The following is a 21046-nucleotide window of genomic DNA, read 5'->3' as shown; positions in this document are numbered from 1 at the left end:
ATCACCATGAATACGAGTCACTTTTAGGCTCTTCATGGCTGTTTTTTCGTTGCTTTGTTAGAGTCCTATGCTATTGTAAGTATTAGTGGGTATTATATGTCATAAATACCCCTAATACACTAGTTTAGGATGGGTTAATCTTGGATAATTAGTTCTCTCTCTCAAAGTGTAATCCACACTTATCCCTTTCTTCTTTATCCTCCAAACTTTTTTAAATCACCATTGTAATTCTCCATGAAAGCTTCAACAAGCTTGTTTAGACATCAATGAAAAAACCTAGACCAGGAAATTTTTGTGTAAACCTCGTAAACTGTTTTGTGTAGTTTATTTTAATGTTTGATTCATGCAAATTGTTCATTTCTATTTAGGGCTTCAAGTCTTGTTTTCCTCAAATCAATTGGGAATCTAATCATTAATGTTAGGTGCAATAATATGTGTTCTAATCAAGTTAAGATACCTAGTTTCTTCAATTGGTATCAAAGCATAAGGTTCTTGATAATTATTCTTGATTTCTTGATAGGTATTTGGGTTGCAAATGACATCCATGAAGTTTCGATATTATTAATAATGATTGGAAACATAAATTGACTTGTGACAAGTCAAATTGAAGGCATTACTCATCAAATGGAGTGCTTTTAAGCTTTGGATGTGATTTTCAAGATGCTAAGTGGAATGACAATTGCAAGATGAAGGAGTTTAGATTCAAAGTGTCATCATGCAAATCAAATTTGTGCCTCGCATATGAATTTTTGATGAATCTAGTGGATGAAAAGGTAATTCACTTAAAGTTTATTTAGTTGTTCCACAATTTTGATAGATTTTCATTTGATTCTTGATGTTGAAGGATTCGATCTTAGTGTTGTGGTGTTTTTTATCACCCCTTTTATATTATTCTTGTTAAATTGCTTTATGGTGGAGAATTATGGTATGATGGCATGAAGAATGCAATAATAAAAGTAAGGTTTTGATTGGTATATATTTTGTCATCTTGGATATATGTATGAATGTAGAATGAATAATAGTAATTCTTGTGATGATATCAAGAATTATAGTAAGTCAAAATCTAAGCGTCCTAACAAGGTTTTATAACAAGATTATGGGACACATCAAGAAGGTTGTTGTAAAATGGAAAAATTTGTTTTTTAAGGAGGATAATATGTAGGATACTTCAAAATCCCCAAATTTCGCCATAAGATATTCGCTATACTTGTATACTATAGATTGTTTACGCATTGTATAAACTATTTTATATACAATTTTTTCATTGAGACCTTTTTGTAGTCTTTTTTGTAAATTGGATGTCTCCTTTTGTATTCTTTTTCCAAGAGTCTATAATAACTCATTCATTTCTCTACAATTTGTTCACTGATTCTAGAGAGCCTTTTAGTTGCTTCAGATATATTTCAAGTATCGATCAAATTGGATAATACCATCTACTGCCTAAGTTTACTAGTCCTAATATGTTAACATTCAAGGCTTGTCTGGTTTGAGATGTCAGCCAGTCGCCCTAGTTAACTTTTATGTTGCTTTATTTTACATGATCTAGTTGTCGGTCATTTGACTCCTTGATAACTCAAGGCATCCTAGAAAAAGTTGTTAATCCTCATGGATTGTCGGTCATCATAATAATTCTTAGTATGGAGTTAAAAATGTTCCCATACCCATACCCCTAAATTAAAAGACTATAAAAATTTACGTGGACAAAAGAAGTTTCTCAAAACAGTATTAATTTTATTATTTCAGTTGGAAAAATTTACACATAATACATCTTTGACATTCTTACATTCCATTTTTGCCTTAGTTCTACCCCTTCTTAGGCATTAAGCTTAGAAGTTCTACTGCCACAATCCTCTATGCTGATGTATGAGCCTTCCCATTTTTCAAAAAGCTTGTCATGCTTATGCTTCTTTGTCATTTCGTAAGACAAAATCTTCTACTTAAAGTACTCTTTGCTTCGCTTTTCTATTGTAGGCTTTTGCCACCCTATTCTAGTAGGCGGCCATTCTAAGTGCAACCCGCTCTCCGATTTCATCTATCAGTTCTAGATCTAGCAATCTTTATTGCTCACTTTCCTTGGAGTCCCACGATGATGTTTTGATTGTCTTGACCTTAATTCTACTAGAGGATAGGCTATGAGTCTAAACTAGTTTAAATGATGTTTTTCATGTGGATCTCTTTTCTCAACAATGCCTGATCTGAAATTTGTTCTATTTCTCCTATAGGGATGACTTCAATCTAAAAACCTTCTATGACAGTCAAACCAACACACCTTCTTGCTATGCGTAAGGTAGAAGGCTTGTGAATCATCCATGCAGTATCATCTCTTCATTGCAAAGTCTGGATGCATGTCGTTAAATGTCAACCACGCTTTAGCATCGGACGAATGTATAATCTCTCCATCTTTAGTGCGGTGCTCTGCATGCCAGCTCATATGTCTAGCTGTTGCCTCTGAAGCATACAATCTTTGTAATCTGGGGCCCAGGGGGAAATAATGAAATTGCTTCCGCGAAACCTTATCGCCTTTACTGTTTCTTCTCCATCTAGAAGTTTTACAAATATAACAGCAAGTTGCATTCGCATTATTCCCCCAATATATCATACATCCGTTAGGACAACAATCTATCTTCTCAACGGGTAATCCAAGGGTAGCTATTTGTTTTTTCGTTTCATAGAAGTTGTTTACCATCGTATTCTGTTCTGGTAACACTTCGTTCTCAATAGCACAAATATCGTCGTAACACCTCTCAGTGAGACGATGGTCTGTCTTCAAGTTTGTAAGTCGACCAATAATAGACATCTTGGTGTGATTTTTACAACCTTCAAATAAAGGACTATTTATAGAATTTAACATTTCAAAGAACTGCCGACACTGAGGGTTTGGATATTCGTCAACGTGTACCGGTGGTTCATTATCTACTGACACTACATCATACTGGAAGGGAAGAAACTGATGGTAAGTGTCTGGAAATACACTAGCTACTGCATCATGCACCATCTGTGAGTATGGATTTGGATTGTTTAACGATTGCTCTCCCACTACCGCTACAACATCAGATGTTGTTCCTATCTCTGTATTTTGATGATATTCCCACTCATAGTAATTTTCAACAAACCCCCTTCTCATTAAATATTCTCTTATTTCATCTGCTTCCTTATAACAACAATTTTTACACTTTTTACAAGGACATCTAATCTCAGAACTCATGCTTTTTGTACAAGCAAAATCTAAAAACTCTTCCAACCCTCTCATAAATCTTAAACTAAACTTTCCATTTTTTCGTCTGTTGTACATCCAACTTCTTTCTTGCCTAAAATTCATTTTTAACACCTATATATAATATAATAATATAATTATTCAACTGATTAGTAAAGTAAGTTAATGTTAATAACAATATATGATAATAATATAATTATTCTAATAAAAATTATTAAAACAAACTAATGTCAATAAAAATAAAATATAAAATAATAAAAATTATAAAAAACTCAAGTAAATAACAAAGGAAATAAAATATGTACTAATCAAATAATAAAATTAAATCAAATTAATGACAATAAAAATTAAATATAAATAACAAAAATAAATAAAAACAACTCATATAAAGATAAAAAACAAGCTACATAATAGAATAAGAAAATCACTAACCTCTTCTAATTCTTTAGTTTCCGAAATATGCGATGCACAACAATTCTGCAGCCTATTTAAAAAAAACATGGCGACAACACGGCGATTACAAACTCATCACCACTTTTGAATTCAAATTCAAAAACATGGCGACCAAAGGGCTACCAACAGAACTGTCGCCTTCATTTTAAAAAAATAAAACCAAATTCACGGTTTTTCTGGCGACCAAGGGGCGACAAACAACACCCGTCGCCATGCATCAAAATAAAAATAAAAAATACTGTCTTTCTTGGCGACGAAATTCCGACGAGACAATCCATCGCCAGGTAGTAAAATAAAAAAAAAAAGGAAAAATGGTTGTGGGCGACCTGCTAGCAACGTCCTTTCCCGTTGCTATTGTACTTTCTCAGTTGGCAACCAAACCTTCTCTCACCTTGTCGTTGCTATGGGTGACCAACTCTTCCCCTCGCTATTTTTCCATCGCTAATTCAAGAGTTTTTTGTAGTGGTTTTTGGGAGTAACACCACAAGGTATCATAGGTTTCCTCCACACATTTTCCCTTTATATCATCGAGAATTATTTGGAGCTCATGCAAGATTTGCTTATTGGATGTATCTACCTGCTCATTGCATTGAGGATTGTTAGGGTTTTTATTTTAATACCGCAAGTGTACGGATGTTATAGTATAATTACGAGTCAAACCACAAGGAGGCTATGTGTCTAGAGTAATTCAGTCAATTAATCACTATCGAAGAACGAATTTTGATGATTTTAAAATAAACTTATGTGCAATGATGTAAATATAACTTGATACAATAAGAAAAAGGCTTAGGGAAATGGCAATCCACACTAACATGCATAAGATTAGACAATTAAGTTTAATGTTGATTATGTCATTTAGGTTTTGGAGGAAGAGTTAATTATTCCTTTTTGGGATGCTAATCGACCGATCGCGGATAAATCATGTTCTATATTAATCTCAACTTTTGAAATTTTGACTAATTCGGCCTTTAACAAGAGCAATTAAAAATCAATTCTCAACTTTCGTGATTTTGAATGGCGATAAAAGGATTTTAACTTGTTTTGCAGTTAAGAGTAATATACTTTTCTACCTCAACTTTAATATTTCGGAACATGAAAAACTAAAAGACTTTAACTTAAGTCGATTATAACATATTCAATCATGCCCAGAGAACAACAAACCAACAAATTCCCCAAGAATCTATTCCACATGCATATAAGGGTTCATACTAAACCTTAGAGAAAGAAAACTAATCACTACTTGAAAACATAGAAGCAATTAAACTCATCAAACAAGCAAAACCAATAAAATATAAACAAAATTAAGACATTAAGAAGCAATTATACCTTGATAATGGTGAATTCTAAGAAAACAACAAAACAAAGGAAGAAAACTAATTGAGAAAACTAGGGTTTAACAAAGGAAAGATTAAAATTAACAATAAGGATTAACAAATAATTACGATTGCTGATATTTATTTGCTTTATTATTGGTAGCTTTGAATTGGAACTTGAGTGCATATTTGATAGTTTTCCCTTCTAGGGAGATCAAGAACAAGCCTGCTCCTAAATATGGCTTAACATAAGCCATCAGTCAATAGTTTCCAGACTGGTTGGGAACCCATTATGCAAAAATGTCTTCCAAAGCTAACCCTTTGACGGTCGTCCTTGGCTGATAAATGATTCCAGAACATTTGGCTATACTATCCATTTGACCTATCTCCCAAATTTGTCTATTTTATCCAAGCTTTTCTCCCGAGGACGGTTTGTTTTGAACAAAGTTTTCAACCTGCTACAACCACTGCATAGGAAATTTTAACAATCATTGTGTATTGGGTCTCTACATCTAGAAGAATCTCGCGTACAAAGTACACAAGTAATTTTATACTTTGTTTTCTTCTTTAATTAGGACAATACTAAATGTTGTCTCACTGGTTGCGACACACAAGTATAGAGTTTCCGTTAACATAAGGCGTATTAAAAATGGGCAAGCCATGTAGATGTTGCTTTAGCTCCATACATACCTTATTCTGTTCTTCTTCACAACAAAATTCTTATTTATTTCCCTTGAACACTTAAAAAAATAGAAGAGTTTTTTCTACAGAGCGCGTGATGAACATGGATTGTGCGGCCTTCCTGCCAGTCAACTTTATCACATCCTTCTTTACATATTACTTCTGCAATCTAACACTACTTGCACAATGTCAAGGTTGACGTCAATGCCTCTTTGACTAACCAAAAACACCAAAAACATTTCCAAAACTAAATCCCAAAGAAGCATTTCTCTAGTTAAGCTTAAACAACTCTACTCACAACAATCTATGACACTTTACTCTTGATCACTAAAATTTACACTTAAACTTTCTTCATTTTAAAGCTTAGGAACAACAAGTTAACCACACAAACGACAATTCAAGGTAATTTCTAAGTGAATTTTCATGTTTCTAAATTTCTAAAAAATGCGAAACGGGTTGAGTCGCACAAAATGTGCAACTTAGCCTAGATCAAGTCACACAAATCGTACAGAACGTGCGATGGTGCAATAATTTTTGAATTTCAATGTCATATTTTTTTAATGTTTAAATTTTTATTAATATAAAGTTCTTTTAATTATTAATTAATTAATTTTTTTGTATTAATTGATTAGTAGTTACTTTTATTAATCACACAATTTTTTATTAATTATTAATTACTTATGATATTATTTTATTGTTAAATTATGTAATAATATGATTGATAATCATGGTAAAGACAAGAGTTTCTTTAGGGTCTGTTGACCGGCAATAACTCTAGACATGCATCTTAGAGGCAATGCTCATGAAAATTGAGAAGGGTGTTAATGTACCGATGATAGCCTAAAAATAAACTAACTTAGAATGATCCTTTTTGTGCTTATGTATCAATGGCTATCTCATCCGCCAAAGCTCATAATTCCTCTAATGATTCGAATTGCTTATCCATAATAATTTTAGTTGGATAATCTACATTATCACCACCAAAATTCTCGAAGTTTTTCTACATGTATCACAAATGATTATTTTTTTCCCCATAAAATTTAAAAATTCAACTACAAACTTGACATCAATGCTTAGCTTTGACATTTTTGGGTTGAATTCATAGTCTATATTTTTTTTAAACATTGAATTTTAGTTGATATTGTATTTTTTAGAGAAAAGTTGGAAGGAGCAAATATAATTTTAATTTTAATATATAAAAAGCGACATAATCAATAATCAATAATCAATTCAATAAAATATACTAATGAAGAAATGACTTAAAACACGTGTCACATCGTCATTAAAAACTTTTTCCTCCGTTTTTCTATCATTGATTGATAGAGAAATTTTTGTTATTTGACTTGATATTTAAGGAAATAATTAACTCATTAAAACATGTAATATTTGTCGATTGCCTATAACTATATGTAACGATTCATTGAAATAATATATTTTCTTATATAAACGAAAAAAAATATTGTAACACCCTCAAAATAGGTTGAACTTTTGAAAACACCTTTAATGAAAAACATGAACCAAAACCTACTCATGGGAGTGTTACCGCCACATCTATTTCTAATAAAATAAATATAAGGCTTAACGACTAAGAAATAACTTAATAATTTTAAATGCAACAAAGGGTCTTACAACATAAGAGAAGACTGAAACGCAATCTATGTCTATATAAAATTTAAACAACTAAAAAAAAATTTTAAATTGAAATACGACTCTAATAAAAGCTATATTTCTAAGTAATCCTCACTCCACGATTCCCACGCAATCAATAACCTGCAACATAAGAATACAAGAAAAACAAGGGAAAAACTCCCAAATTAGAAAATGAGTAATTCCAACTCCATCCCGTAAAACGATTAAGTATGAAAATAGTTTAAGAAAATAAAACATAATTTGAGTTGAAAATAATTTTGAAACAAAAATATACATATCGCTGAGTTTAAAAGAAAAACAATTTGAGAAAACAATATATATAATATCACGTAAACCAATTTATTAATTTGATATTTAATAATGACAAACACATAATCAATTTTTTTTAATTTGAGGGAACGAGAACGCCAGTAGGCCGAGGCTTTACCCCTATACCTACTTCATTAAGAGGTCGTCACCCCAAATAATTCAAGGTCAGCAGAGTAGTCTTAGGGAACCCTAGTGTGCACACCCCTTCTACTTGGATCACAACAAATAGAAGGAAGACCAAACATAGTATCAAGTATCAGAAATAATAATACCTGTCGGCATCTATACTAACCAAACAGGACAACCTGTTCATCACCCTTATACATGGATCACAACAAATATAAGTGCTTCATTTCCCTCGTGTTACACTTTACGTGATTTAATATATTTTAATAATTAGTCGCGAGCACACAAACATATAATCAAACATACATTATACATTTTATTTTATGATCATAGGTAAAAATATATCTCAAGAATATCTAACTGAAATCTCATTTTTCAAATCACCATTCTAATATCAATTGGTGGCAATAGGAATTAATATTATAAATATTTCTCCTTTAAATTCAATCGCATTTAAAAATCATTATTAGAATAACAATATAACTTTCATCAAAATAATAATATTATAAATATTTCTCTTTCAAATTAAACCGTATCTAATTTCGTTATTAATATAAATTTTATCAAAATAGTAATTATAAATTCAAGTTTGACAAAAATAATAGTAGATATAATTTGAGAATGTATAAAACATAATATCATACAAAATAATGTCATATAAAATCATGCATTCTATTTAAACAAATTAATTATCACTTAGCACATAATATTAATGAGATAGTCCTAATTAGATGGACATTGAGAATTACCTCGTCACCTGGAATACACAGACATGTCCCTGAACTGGCGTGTCCCGTGTCGGACACGTGTCGGACACGGACACGCGAAAATCCGTGTCCGACACGCCAAATGAAGTGTCCAATATTTTAATATTTTTCCGGACACGCGGACACGGCAAGGACACGGAAGGGACATGGCAAGCAGTCAAGGACACGTTTTTTTAAAAAAAACTATTTTCCTTTCTTTTCTTCTCCGTTACTTCCCATGTTTCTGATAGATATGGTCTTGATATTGATGAATTATTACCACATTCATTATCATTATTTTCAATTTTATCATTATTATTATTATTATTTTTAAAAAAAATGGATGTTACAAATATACATGTAAATCTTTATTTGAACTTGCATAAATCATCATCACATAAGGAATAAGCTAACTAATTTGACTATTTTTTCAACTAAATTCTCCCTCGTATCTAGTATGGTTGAAGACTTTTAAATTTAATATGTCTCTTATCAAAATTACTATGAGTACATATTTTGATATTGTTGTATAAAACTATTTATTTACTTTGATAATGATTATATCATAATAAATAAAAAGATTTAATAATTAAGTTTATTTAGTAAATGAGTAAATTTTATAAACAACCAGTCTTATATAAGATCGTCTCACCGTGAGACGAGTTCGTACAAGTAAGCTCATTTTTCTGAGTAATCACTTTGAAATTGTAAGTGATCACTTTAAGGTTATAAGTGATCACTTTAAGATAATAAAAAGTCATCACTTTAAAAATAAATGTACATTGGACCAATCCAATTAAAATGCTCTCACTATGAGACCGTCTTATATGATAATTTGTGTATTATAAAATAATATCATTATTTATATTTGTAAATATTTATAGTATTCATGTTTTATACGAAAATCTATCTAGTCTAGTAAAAATAGTAAAAAAATAACGATAAATATGAATAGAGTTTTTAATATTTAAAGTTTTTTGAATGGGTCATTTGGATTGAGAATAAATATTTAAGGGGATAAAAAAGTCAAACTAATGTAACAAAGGTACTTAGAGATGCAAATGAAGTTATTGAAATAATTGTTCTAAAGTTAGAATGAGAGTGTATTAAAAAAGATGAATATAAAAAGAGTTTGATTTCCCTCATTTGGAGGGAAAGAATTCCCCCATCTTCTTCTAGAGTAAATTTATATCCAAAATAAAAAAATTAGTTGCTATTTTTTTCATTTTTCATTGACTTCTAATCAATTCTTTCACCTCTCTAACAATCAAATTGCTTTAATCATTAATGTAATTAAATTTGTTTTTCTAATTTGACTTTTATTTATCCCTTTAAATATTTACCTCAATCCAAAGAAAGATTGATTACGTAGTAAAACTAGCGTCATATAGACACCTGGACGATGAGAACCCTCTTGAGTAACCTCTAGAACCTCATTCTAATTGGCCTTTCCTACGAATTCCCGAACCAATTTGACATCCAATTCTGCCACGAATCCTACTACAAACCCGCATGATCAAAATCCAACGGTCAAGATCATCCAACCGCCTTACAGTAATTCCCCAACACCTCCTAACAGAAATTTCTCGAACTAACCAGAATACCCTATATTTCTCACCCTTATAAGAAAACCGCAAAAAAGCAAGAAACCGGGAAGCCTTCAGAATACGGTAGATTAAAGATCTGACGGTCAATATTCCACGAACAAGAACCTTCTCGAAACAAATGCAGTCTTATAAAAAACACCTCTCCCTTCTTTCTCTTGCAATCGAAACAGAATTCTCAGTAAACGATCAGAAAAACAATAATCTCTTTCTAAAATTCTCTCGAAATTCTGTTAGTGTTTAGTTGGTGGTAAAGAAATGGCAGGAAAAGGCGAAGGTCCGGCGATTGGAATTGATCTTGGGACGACATACTCATGTGTAGGAGTATGGCAACATGATAGAGTTGAAATTATTGCGAATGATCAAGGAAATAGAACGACGCCCTCTTACGTTGCTTTTACGGATACTGAAAGATTGATTGGTGATGCTGCTAAGAATCAAGTCGCTATGAATCCTACCAACACTGTTTTTGGTATGATTTCTCTTCCTCTGTTTTAACTAGTTTATACTCGTTTTGGTATTTGACATTTGTTCATTATCTTGCTTTTGCATGAGGTTAGTTCTTGGTGTTTTATCTAGAATCGAGTATGATGTTAATGAGTTGATGGTGAATATGCGAATTTCTGTAGATCATAAGGATGATAATTGTTGAGACATTCAGAGTTTGTGATTATCGATTTGAAATTCACTCGCAAGATAATTATTGATTTTAAATTCAATCCCAAGAAACAGTCAGTCAGTCACTTTAAATTCTTTAATTTAATCCGCATACAGAGGTCTATATTTCATGTCTTGTTATCTGTTTTGTCTGTCATCGATCAAGATTTATCAAGATTTCTGAAATATGTTTCAGACTCATGTAAGGAGAATAACGATTCTTTCAGAAAGAATTGCTGTAATCTCGCTAAAATAGCCGTGTATTTTTCCATTGGACAAATTTGAATGTATCTTGATTTAATCTCGAAACATCCTATAATTTCCAAGATAAATTACGAAATCAAATGTTATCATTTTTGCTACACGGGCCCTGAACTTAGTTTATATTATGAATTAATAGTTGAAATAGTGGTACTTGTAATATAGTTTATAGTTTACATTTTGCAATATATTTTATGTTTTAAAATCAATGGCTCTATAACGGAAATCCTATAATTTCCAAGATAAATTACGAAATCAAATGTTATCATTTTTGCTACACGGGCCCTGAACTTAGTTTATATTATGAATTAATAGTTGAAATAGTGGTACTTGTAATATAGTTTACATTTTGCAATATATTTTATGTTTTAAAATCAATGGCTCTATAACGGAATTTTGTGACCGCAATAAATTTGTGGATGTATATTCTAAAGTAATCCTAGTCTCGATTCACGTGTGATGTTTTAACTTAATGTAGTGAATTCTGTTTTATTTGATACTACTCTATTTTTGAAAGATTATGTTGGAAGTTTTGAGTTTACTCTGAAGCTGTTGAGTTGTTAAAAATTGACAACTATTAACTTCTCTTTACGTGATTTGAGATATGACATTTTGAGGATAAATTACTGACATGTAAATGTTTGCTTTTTAGATGCCAAGCGATTGATTGGTAGGAGATTCAGCGATCCGTCCGTGCAAAGTGACATGAAACACTGGCCATTCAAGGTGATTCCTGGCGCAGGTGACAAACCAATGATTGTAGTCAACTACAAGGGAGAAGAGAAGCAATTCTCTCCTGAAGAAATCTCTTCCATGGTTCTAACAAAAATGAAGGAAATTGCCGAAGCTTATCTTGGCAGCACCATTAAGAATGCTGTTGTTACTGTTCCGGCTTACTTCAATGATTCTCAGCGTCAAGCCACCAAGGATGCTGGTGTGATCTCTGGGCTTAATGTGATGCGTATCATCAATGAGCCTACTGCTGCTGCAATTGCGTATGGGCTGGACAAGAAGGCAAGCAGCAGCGGGGAGAAGAATGTTTTGATTTTTGATCTTGGCGGTGGTACTTTTGATGTGTCTTTGTTGACAATTGAAGAGGGTATTTTCGAGGTTAAGGCTACTGCTGGGGATACTCACCTTGGTGGTGAAGACTTCGACAACAGGATGGTGAATCACTTTGTGCAGGAGTTTAAGAGGAAGCATAAGAAGGATATTAGTGGGAATCCTAGAGCATTAAGGAGGTTGAGGACTGCTTGTGAAAGAGCAAAGAGGACTTTGTCTTCCACTGCTCAAACTACCCTTGAGATTGATTCCCTCTTTGAGGGTATTGATTTCTACACTACCATTACTCGTGCTCGTTTTGAGGAGCTGAATATGGACTTGTTCAGGAAGTGTATGGAGCCAGTTGAGAAGTGTTTGAGGGATGCTAAGATGGATAAGAACGCTGTTCATGATGTCGTGCTTGTTGGTGGATCTACAAGGATTCCAAAAGTTCAACAGTTGCTGCAAGATTTTTTTAACGGAAAGGAGCTTTGCAAGAGCATTAACCCCGATGAGGCAGTAGCTTATGGTGCAGCTGTGCAGGCTGCCATTTTGTGTGGAGAAGGGAATGAGAAAGTGCAGGACTTGCTTCTGCTTGATGTCACTCCATTATCTCTTGGATTGGAGACTGCTGGTGGTGTTATGACTGTTCTCATCCCAAGGAACACCACCATTCCTACAAAGAAAGAGCAGGTGTTCTCGACTTACTCGGATAACCAACCAGGTGTGTTGATTCAGGTTTATGAAGGAGAAAGAACAAGGACTCGGGATAACAACTTGTTGGGAAAGTTTGAGCTGACAGGCATTCCTCCTGCACCAAGGGGTGTCCCTCAGATCAATGTCTGCTTCGACATTGATGCTAATGGTATTCTCAATGTCTCAGCTGAGGACAAGACTACTGGGCAGAAGAACAAGATCACAATCACAAACGACAAGGGTAGACTGTCAAAGGAAGAAATCGAGAGAATGGTGCAGGAAGCGGAGAAATATAAATCAGAAGATGAGGAGCACAAGAAGAAGGTCGAGGCTAAGAATGCTCTTGAGAACTATGCCTACAACATGCGAAACACTATCAAGGATGATAAGATCAGTGCCAAGTTACCTGAAGCTGACAAGAAGAAGATTGAGGATGCAATCGATCAGGCTATTCAGTGGCTCGATGGGAACCAGCTCGCTGAGGCAGATGAGTTTGAGGACAAGATGAAAGAACTGGAGAATATTTGCAATCCAATCATTGCAAAGATGTATCAAGGAGGTGCTGCCCCTGATGTAGCTGGCATGGATGAGGATGGTCCTTCTGCAGGCGGTTCAAGTGGTGCTGGTCCTAAAATTGAGGAAGTTGATTAAGCGGATGTTTGATACTGTGGTTATGCAATGCATTCTCTAAGCATTTCTTTTGCTTTTAGTAAAAATGTGGAAGAACATGTTTCTTATGTTTGAAGCTTTTAAATTTTCTTGTTTGTACACTTAAGCTGTTGACTATAGTTTACCGCGTGTATTACCCTTGCCAAGACATATAATAGCAGGCTTTTTCATTTTCCCAAATCTTATTTGTTCTTTTTTTTTTTTTTAGAAAATCAAACTGAGCTTACTGTTGTCTCATTCAAAATTATTTCAAGTTACACCAGAAGGTGTGTACACAGAAGGCTAGAGACGAAGGCCACAGTACTGAACTTACTAGCACTCGACACTCGACACTTGGTTCACAATCTAATACTCAACTAAGGACAGTTCCGTATAGCTGATGGTAAACTTCATTGCTAGGTTAATGCATGAAGTGAGTTGTTTAATATAGAAGTACTATACAAAATTCATATATTATCAACATTTATCAACATTAAAGCTGATGATAGATTTCATTTCGGATTTATTGATTGTCTTTATTTATTTGAATGAATAATAAACATAGAAAGGGAAAAAATATGGGAAAAAGAGAAGAAAAGGAAGGAATATAATAACGAAAAAAGTTAGAAAAAAGAAAGAAAGAGGAAGAGAAAATCAATTTTTTAAAATTTTTTTCAATTCTATAGATATTTGTTATTATTAACCAGTTTAAAAAGGTAAAATTCCTTCAAATTACTTCTTTCATTTCTCTCAAATTTCCTAAATTTAGTATTAGTCTTTACCCTTTTGAATTTCCATAATCCACAAGCAAATGATTTAAAAGATCTTAATTAATTTAATTAATGGTGTAGGAGCTATTTGAGAGGGAGATGAGTACTTTTCGGGATGTTTGGCTGATTGTGTACTCAATGACTTGGGCTATCGTGGATGCTCCTTCACTTGAGTAGGGGAATACTCCTAATACTCACATTATGCAACGCTTGGATAAATTTGTTGCTTCTGATCTTAGGTCGATTTGTTTCCGTTCTTTGATATCTGTAATCTCCCGATCTATAAATCTGACCATGGTCCTATCATTTTCAAAGCTAGATCTATTGTTCATGAAGAGGTGGGGGCTAAACCTTTTAGGTTTGAATCCTTGTGGTTATCAAAAGAGGGGTATGAAAGTTGTTGACGATTCTTGAAATGCTGATCGGGGTGCGGATTTGGTGGAGAAGATTGAAGTTTGCTCTCAAAGTCTTACTTCTTAGGCCAAAAAGGCTTTTGGGGGAGGTAAGTAAGAAGATTAAGAAAATAGAAGATTAACTTGCCAAAGTTTAGAAATGTGCTCCAGATGCTCATGATTCAAGCATGCAAAAATATCACTACTTGAGCTTGAAAATCTCCATCGTCTTGAAGTGTCTTATTGGCATATGCGGGCATGTGCATATAAATTAAAGAATGGGGATAAAATACAAAGTATTATATTCATCACAAATTGATTTCCAGAAAGCGGCAGAATTCAATCAAAGGTCTATGCAATGCTTAGGGGGAATATCTCTTATTATTTTTCGCATATTTCACTTCTTGGTACCAGGGAATTACGAGGAAGCTTTATCAAGTATAAATCAAGTTGTCTTGGAAGACATAAAGCTGTAGGGCCATATGGTTTTCATGCTTTGTTTTTCCCAAACTTTTAGGACATTGTTGGCAACAATATTGTTGTGCTTATAAAAATTTGGTGGAGAGGGAATGTTGGCTTGGATGACATTAATAAGACTTGTAAAGCTCTGATTTCTAAGTGTAAAGACCTTAAACTCATAACTGATTTCTGACCCATAAGTTGCTGCCATGTTATCTATTAGATCATTTCAAAGCACCTAGCCAATAAGATGAAGCCTTTTTATGGTTGATATTATCTCTTTGTACCAAAGCTCTTTTATCCCAAAGTGCTTGATAACTAACAACGCTCTTATTGCTTTTGAGATTTTTCATTCGATGAAGAGCAATAATTCTCCGAATAACAGCTCCTTTGCTTTAAAATTGGATATGAGTAAGGCATATGATCATGTGGAGTGAGGCTTCCTCGAAAGGGTGATGCTACAGGTGGGTTTTAATGAGGCCTTGGATAAAAGGGTTGTGAGTTGTATTACAAGTGTTTTTTTACCTTCAAGCTCAATGGTAAAGTGTTTGGCAATCTAATTTCCACAAGGGGCCTTCGTCAAGGGGATCCCATTTCTCTGTATCTTTTTTTCTCTTTTGTGTAGATGTTTTCTCATCTTTAATTTCCAGGGCTGCTCATCACGGGCAATTACATGTTGCTCGGATTTGCAGAAACGCACAGGTAATCTTTCATTTGTTTTTTTTGCAGATGATAGTATTATTTTTGCTAAAGTGTTTATGCAGAATTGATCATCTAGCTAACATCATTAGCACATATGAAAGAGCTTCTAGTCCAAAAGTTAATTATGACAAGACGCAAATAACCTTTTGCAAGAATGTATTGCAGGGTATGAAATAAGAGATTATGGAGTGCCTAGGAGTAGTGGAGGTGGATCGTCTGATGCACATGCCACCCATACTCTTTGGTTTACATAGATCCGCCCAACTATGCCAATGAGTTTCCGATTTCTATTATTTGACCCCACCAGAATCTTGCCTTCATCGCATTAATCTCCGCGACCACTCCCTCTGGGATGTGAAAATACTCATGAGAGACGTCAGAATGACTAACTTGATTAAGATCTCCTTCCTAGCCCGTGATAAAAATTTCTCCTTCCATCCCATCAGATTCTTCGAAATGCGATCCTTCACATAGGAAATAATAGTCTTTTTCGATCTTCCTATGATTGTTGAAAGTCCAGGGTGTGGCGTATTCATAATGGCGAGTGCCCTCTTTTAACTAGTATCTTTAAAGCTAAACATTACTAGCACACAGATGTTGTGATAGTCGTGGCCATAACTCGAGTTTCACATGGAGAAGTCTTTGGGAAGCAAAATCATTGCTCAAAGGGCTTTGTTAGAGAGTAGGTAATCGTTGCTCTATTAATGTTAGTGGGGACAAATGGGTCGTTAATAATGGTGTGGTGACTCCCTTGAATGCTTAATCTCACATCCCTAAGCACTTAAGAGTAGCCGATCTTATTAACTTTTAGGAGGGTACTTGGGATCTTTCCTCTTTGCCTCCTGATAATAGTGCTCATGTAATGGATACCATTCATGGTATCCCCCTGTCTCGTTGTTGGCCTACTGATAGGTTGTTTTGGTTGTTTACCAAGGATGAGAGATTTACAGTTAAATATTGTTATTATTGGGTACATTATGTCACTCCCCCACTGGTAGTAATGGGCAAATGTAGGGTGATACGCAATTCTAGAACAATTTGTGGAGTCTTGATTGTCCCCTTAAGGCTCGTCACTTTCTATGGAGAGCTTGCATAGATAGTTTAGCTGTGAATGAGGTGCGATAACGTAGACATCATATCACATCGAGTCCCCGATGTGTGTCCTATGTAAGTCTCTTCCTGAATCTATTTGCCATGCGTTAGTAGAGTGTCAGACAATGAATTTGGAGTGATCACCCATGAGGCCAATTGATAAGTACGGCTCCAAAGAATTTGTTCATGGATATGTTTCAATGGTTAAGGGATCCCTGCTCAACACATGTTATGATATATTGTTTCAACCCTCTGGGCTGTTAGATATGTCTAAAATTAGAAAGTTTTCGAAGGTAACAATCTCGAGCATAAAGCCATTGCTGCCAACTTTGCAAAGCTTTTCCACGACAAAAACACCTACGCTGGTAGAGTTTTCAATTGCAACCGATCATTGCTCAGACTTGCTGCCAGTAGGAGTCCTCCTGCTGCAAACAGGACTAAACTCAAATGTTAACGCAAATGTGGCGGGGAATGGTGATCGTTGTCTGTGTATCGTTGCTAGGGATGACAAGGGACAATTGTTGATGGCTAATATTCATAGAGTTCTTGCTAATTGGTCTCTGGAATTGAGTGGATTTGATGCGGCTTGTTATGGCGTTGAGTTAGCTTTACGTTCGGGGTATTCTCACATCATCACTAAGGGAGATTATTTTATTGTGATGAATAGCATCCGCAATCATGCCAAGGATTGTGCTCCACTCTTTCGTCTGTTTGATCGCATTAATATGCTTAAACCTTCTTTCATTGGTTTCAAGTTCAAACTTATTAGTAGGAACGGAAACACTGTAATTTATCTAGTAGCGAGATAGAACTTGGGTCTAGTGGGTGACTTTGTGTTTATGTACCCAATTCCCCAAAGCCTTGTAACTTTGGTTGATCTTGATTTAATTTGATTTTCAAGTTCCTTTAAAAAAAAAGATGAAAAGCAAGCTAACACGTCCCCCTTCAAAGGTACAATATGAATTATGAGCTACTAACGGTCTGTTTGGTAAGTGGAAAAAAACGATAGTAATGAGAATGAAAATTAGTGTAAAATTGTTAAAAAAATCTCTTGGCTACCTTGATGGTCATGCTTATCCAATTTTAATCATCTTATTTTCTTCATAAATTTCATTCCAATGCATTACCATTAGGAGAGGTATTATTAAATGGTAATGAAAATTTGTAAACAAAAAAACTTTTTTTGAACAAAGTTTCATCACCATGGGAATGACATAGTATTTTTGATGAAATTTTACATTATAAATCATTCCCATTACCACCATTTAGTACCACTAACCAAACGGGCCGTAAAAACATGACACAATAATCTGTATTACGCTGCAAGATCAAGGCAACAAACGCAAAACTTTAGTCTCAAACATATAGAGTCGGGTACAAGAACCAAACCAATGTTAATAGATTGACAGTAACAAAAAAGTATGCTTTATTCAACTACATTTACATCTCGATACATTATTTGCGAAAAACTACATTTACATCTTTCAGGTTCTACAAGAAAACACTTCAACAAGAAGTTGTTGCATTGTTTGGTTATGTCCCCTGATGCAGTTTCCTTACTCATTTGTATGTTTTAGGAAAAAAACCTCACACAAAATGAATAAATCCAATGACTGATTAAGCATGAAATTGATGTAAAGAAAAGAAACAAGATCTTACCATTAATCTTTGAACTTCACATTGCAGGACCAGCAAACCCAAACTTAAAAAAGCTATTCAAATGCAAAAGAACATTATCAGACCTATGATTTTTTGTCAAAAGGCAATGATAAGTCCTACATGTTGGACTTTCTAAATTCTAAATATATATATATATATATATATATATATATATATATGGAACCCTAGCAACTAGCAGGGAAATAATTATGTCAAGTATGTGAGCTGCCCTTACATTTAGATCAGACAAGCCTTGGTCAAGATAATAAGAGATCATTTCCACCAAGATGAGAGCGAAGGCAAATCGGTACCTCGTGCTCTTCAGGACCTACACGGGGCTTGGGCACCAAAATTTCAAGAACCGTTCCTGTACTGTCGAAATATGCTTCTAGCTTAGCATCATCGGGAATTCGAGATGGAAGGGGAATTTCCCGTTTGAAGTCGCCAGGGGGGCAGTGTTCAGGATATGGGTCTGTGAGCTTAAATGTTCTGTCATTCCTCTGGATGTAAGGAATGCAAGCTATGCTGGTAGATGTAACTTTGACTACACCATGAGATAGTGTATTCCACCAAGATACTTTCACCTTTTGAAGATCTGTAAATGGTAAACTAATGACAATCATGAATCCATCTTCATCCTCATAGATTGATTTTGCACAGGTTACAGGTCCGTAAACATTCCTCATAACCCCAGTGAATTCTGGGGCCCATTGGGGTTCGATTGGATGCACTTCTGCTGCTTCTTGTGTTCCGTCAGAAGAATGTGTATTGGCCGGATGGCAACTATCTTCATCATTTCCATGAGCAGGAACATCCTTCCTCTTTCTGCTACCAATAACTGAGAGGTCAAATCCCTCGTTCACATGGTTTGCCGGATGAGTGGACAAGTTCAAACCAGAACCATTTAGCAATTTCTTCGAATGGCCATTATTATTGCTCTTCAAAGCAGGAAGTGGCCTCTCCAACTCAAATTCTGTGCTTGGAAGGTTCCTCCATGAGCAAAACTCGCAAGCTTCTTCAGGAAGTGCAAAATTCAGGTCCCTACCTGTAAGTTCTATCCATCTCCTCTGATCCTCTTCATCAAGACTACAAAGGTTTGGCTGTCGAACAACCTCGATTCCATGAAGGCATTGAGGATTAGAAAGTCCGCGGTAATGTTTCCTTTGCATTTTGTGAGACCGAACAAAACCCTTTTCAACGCTAAAAGGGAATGGTCTTTCCCCTTGTCGGGAATGCCCATTCATGTAACTCCTCAATTGCATCTTCCCCAATGCATTCTCCGGCCTCTCCTTAAAAACCCACATATACATATTCTCCATATCATGCTGAACCAAGAATGAATCCAAATGAAGATCAGACTTCTCAAACCCAGATATCCCATTACCATCCCTGACAATCTTGCTCTTTGACTTCTCATTCAACGAAGGCTTAAAATAAAAGCTAAAAAAGAACCAAGCACCCCACACACTATCAAGTCTCTTAGCACACTTTCGATTCCCATTCCCAATCTTAGGGAGGGCAACATGAGTCTCAGACTCATAAGCTTGAGTCCCTAATCCAACCTCTAACATATCACAAGCCTCCTGAGTCCATGACTGAGGAGGCGGAGAGCTACGCTCTGCTGACAGTGGAAGATTAATATCAGGTGGACCGGGTCGTGACAGTATAATATGCCTACTAAGTTCTCTTTCTTTTTCCTCATGAGATTTCGAGCTCGAATCCATTGACAGCAATGTTGATGGATGATGATTTTCCATTGATAAACTTGCTAACAAATCTTCCCCCATTCTTTTCCACAACCCTAAAAAAATCTCTACCAACTAATGACCAATTTCTCCAGTCATTTCAAGCTTCTAAAAACAAAAACACATATTTCACCTAATTCTCAATCTTCATTCATTACCATACCACACTATCTGTACAAATACAACAATCTCATATCCAATTTCACAAAAATAATTGCAACCCACAAAATTAAAATCACTTCAGCAAATAAAAACACCATAAAAATTGAATAAAATCCTCAATCTAGCTAACCAACATCATAATTAATCAAATCTTATCCCTTATAGACATGTAATCATTCAATTTCATGACTAAACCATAAGAGAAAAAAGTATCAACCAAAAAGAGAACAAAATTGTCAACAAAATGAAGCTATATAAAATTGAGAAAAGAGAAAAATTAAAATTACCTTAAAACAAAAAAAAGGAAAATAGGGTCAACAAAAATGTGAGATCTTCAACAAGAATCAAAATTGAAGAAAAGAGGAGAGAGAAGACGGAAAGAAGAAGAAGAAGAGGGGAGGGAGAAACCGGGAGAGGCAACAACAGAAGAGAGAAGTCTCGCTACTCCCAAGTAATGGAAATGACCATTTTGGGTCTGAATAAATGGCGTTAGTTACACTGTTTATTTGACGTTCACATAATTTTTAACGTTTACCGTTTGGAATTTGTTAAATTGGATGTGGATAGTAACCGTTGTGACGGGGGTTGATGGAGAGTTGACGGACGTTTGAATGGAGATTAGAGGGGATAATTAGACCTCTTCAAAAAAAACCCAATTAGGTCGAC

At 34.6% G+C, this 21046-nt stretch overlaps 2 protein-coding genes across 2 annotated transcripts; one reads left to right on the top strand and one right to left on the bottom strand.

Annotated features, from left to right (window-relative positions):
- The first annotated feature begins 10051 nt into the window (after window positions 1-10051).
- LOC130814315 (heat shock cognate 70 kDa protein) lies at window positions 10052-13600 on the top strand. Its single transcript, XM_057680431.1, has 2 exons — window positions 10052-10568; window positions 11667-13600. The coding sequence occupies exons 1-2, from the start codon at window positions 10355-10357 to the stop codon at window positions 13400-13402; spliced, it is 1950 nt and encodes a 649-aa protein (XP_057536414.1). The 5' UTR covers window positions 10052-10354; the 3' UTR covers window positions 13403-13600.
- A 4545-nt stretch (window positions 13601-18145) lies between these two features.
- Window positions 18146-20840, bottom strand: LOC130814316 (uncharacterized). The gene is made up of 2 exons (XM_057680432.1): window positions 18709-20840; window positions 18146-18526 (listed from the first exon to the last, which is right to left on the bottom strand). Exon 1 carries the CDS (start codon window positions 20258-20260, stop codon window positions 18731-18733), a length of 1530 nt encoding a protein of 509 aa, XP_057536415.1. The 5' UTR covers window positions 20261-20840; the 3' UTR covers window positions 18146-18526; window positions 18709-18730.
- Between the last annotated feature and the right edge of the window lie 206 nt (window positions 20841-21046).

The sequence above is a fragment of the Amaranthus tricolor genome, chromosome 5, assembly GCF_026212465.1.
Source record: "Amaranthus tricolor cultivar Red isolate AtriRed21 chromosome 5, ASM2621246v1, whole genome shotgun sequence".
NCBI lineage: Eukaryota > Viridiplantae > Streptophyta > Magnoliopsida > Caryophyllales > Amaranthaceae > Amaranthus > Amaranthus tricolor.
The sequence above is the reverse complement of the archived record's forward strand: the minus strand, read 5'-3'. Positions and strand labels throughout refer to the sequence as shown.

Bases quoted from the DNA above. Each gene is read 5' to 3' on its own strand.
- LOC130814316 (XM_057680432.1), bottom strand. From the start codon at position 20,260: ATGGGGGAAGATTTGTTAGCAAGTTTATCAATGGAAAATCATCATCCA.
- LOC130814315 (XM_057680431.1), top strand. From the start codon at position 10,355: ATGGCAGGAAAAGGCGAAGGTCCGGCGATTGGAATTGATCTTGGGACG. The intron at 10,569-11,666 runs GTATGATTTCTC...TTTGCTTTTTAG, and splicing joins TCCTACCAACACTGTTTTTG to ATGCCAAGCGATTGATTGGT.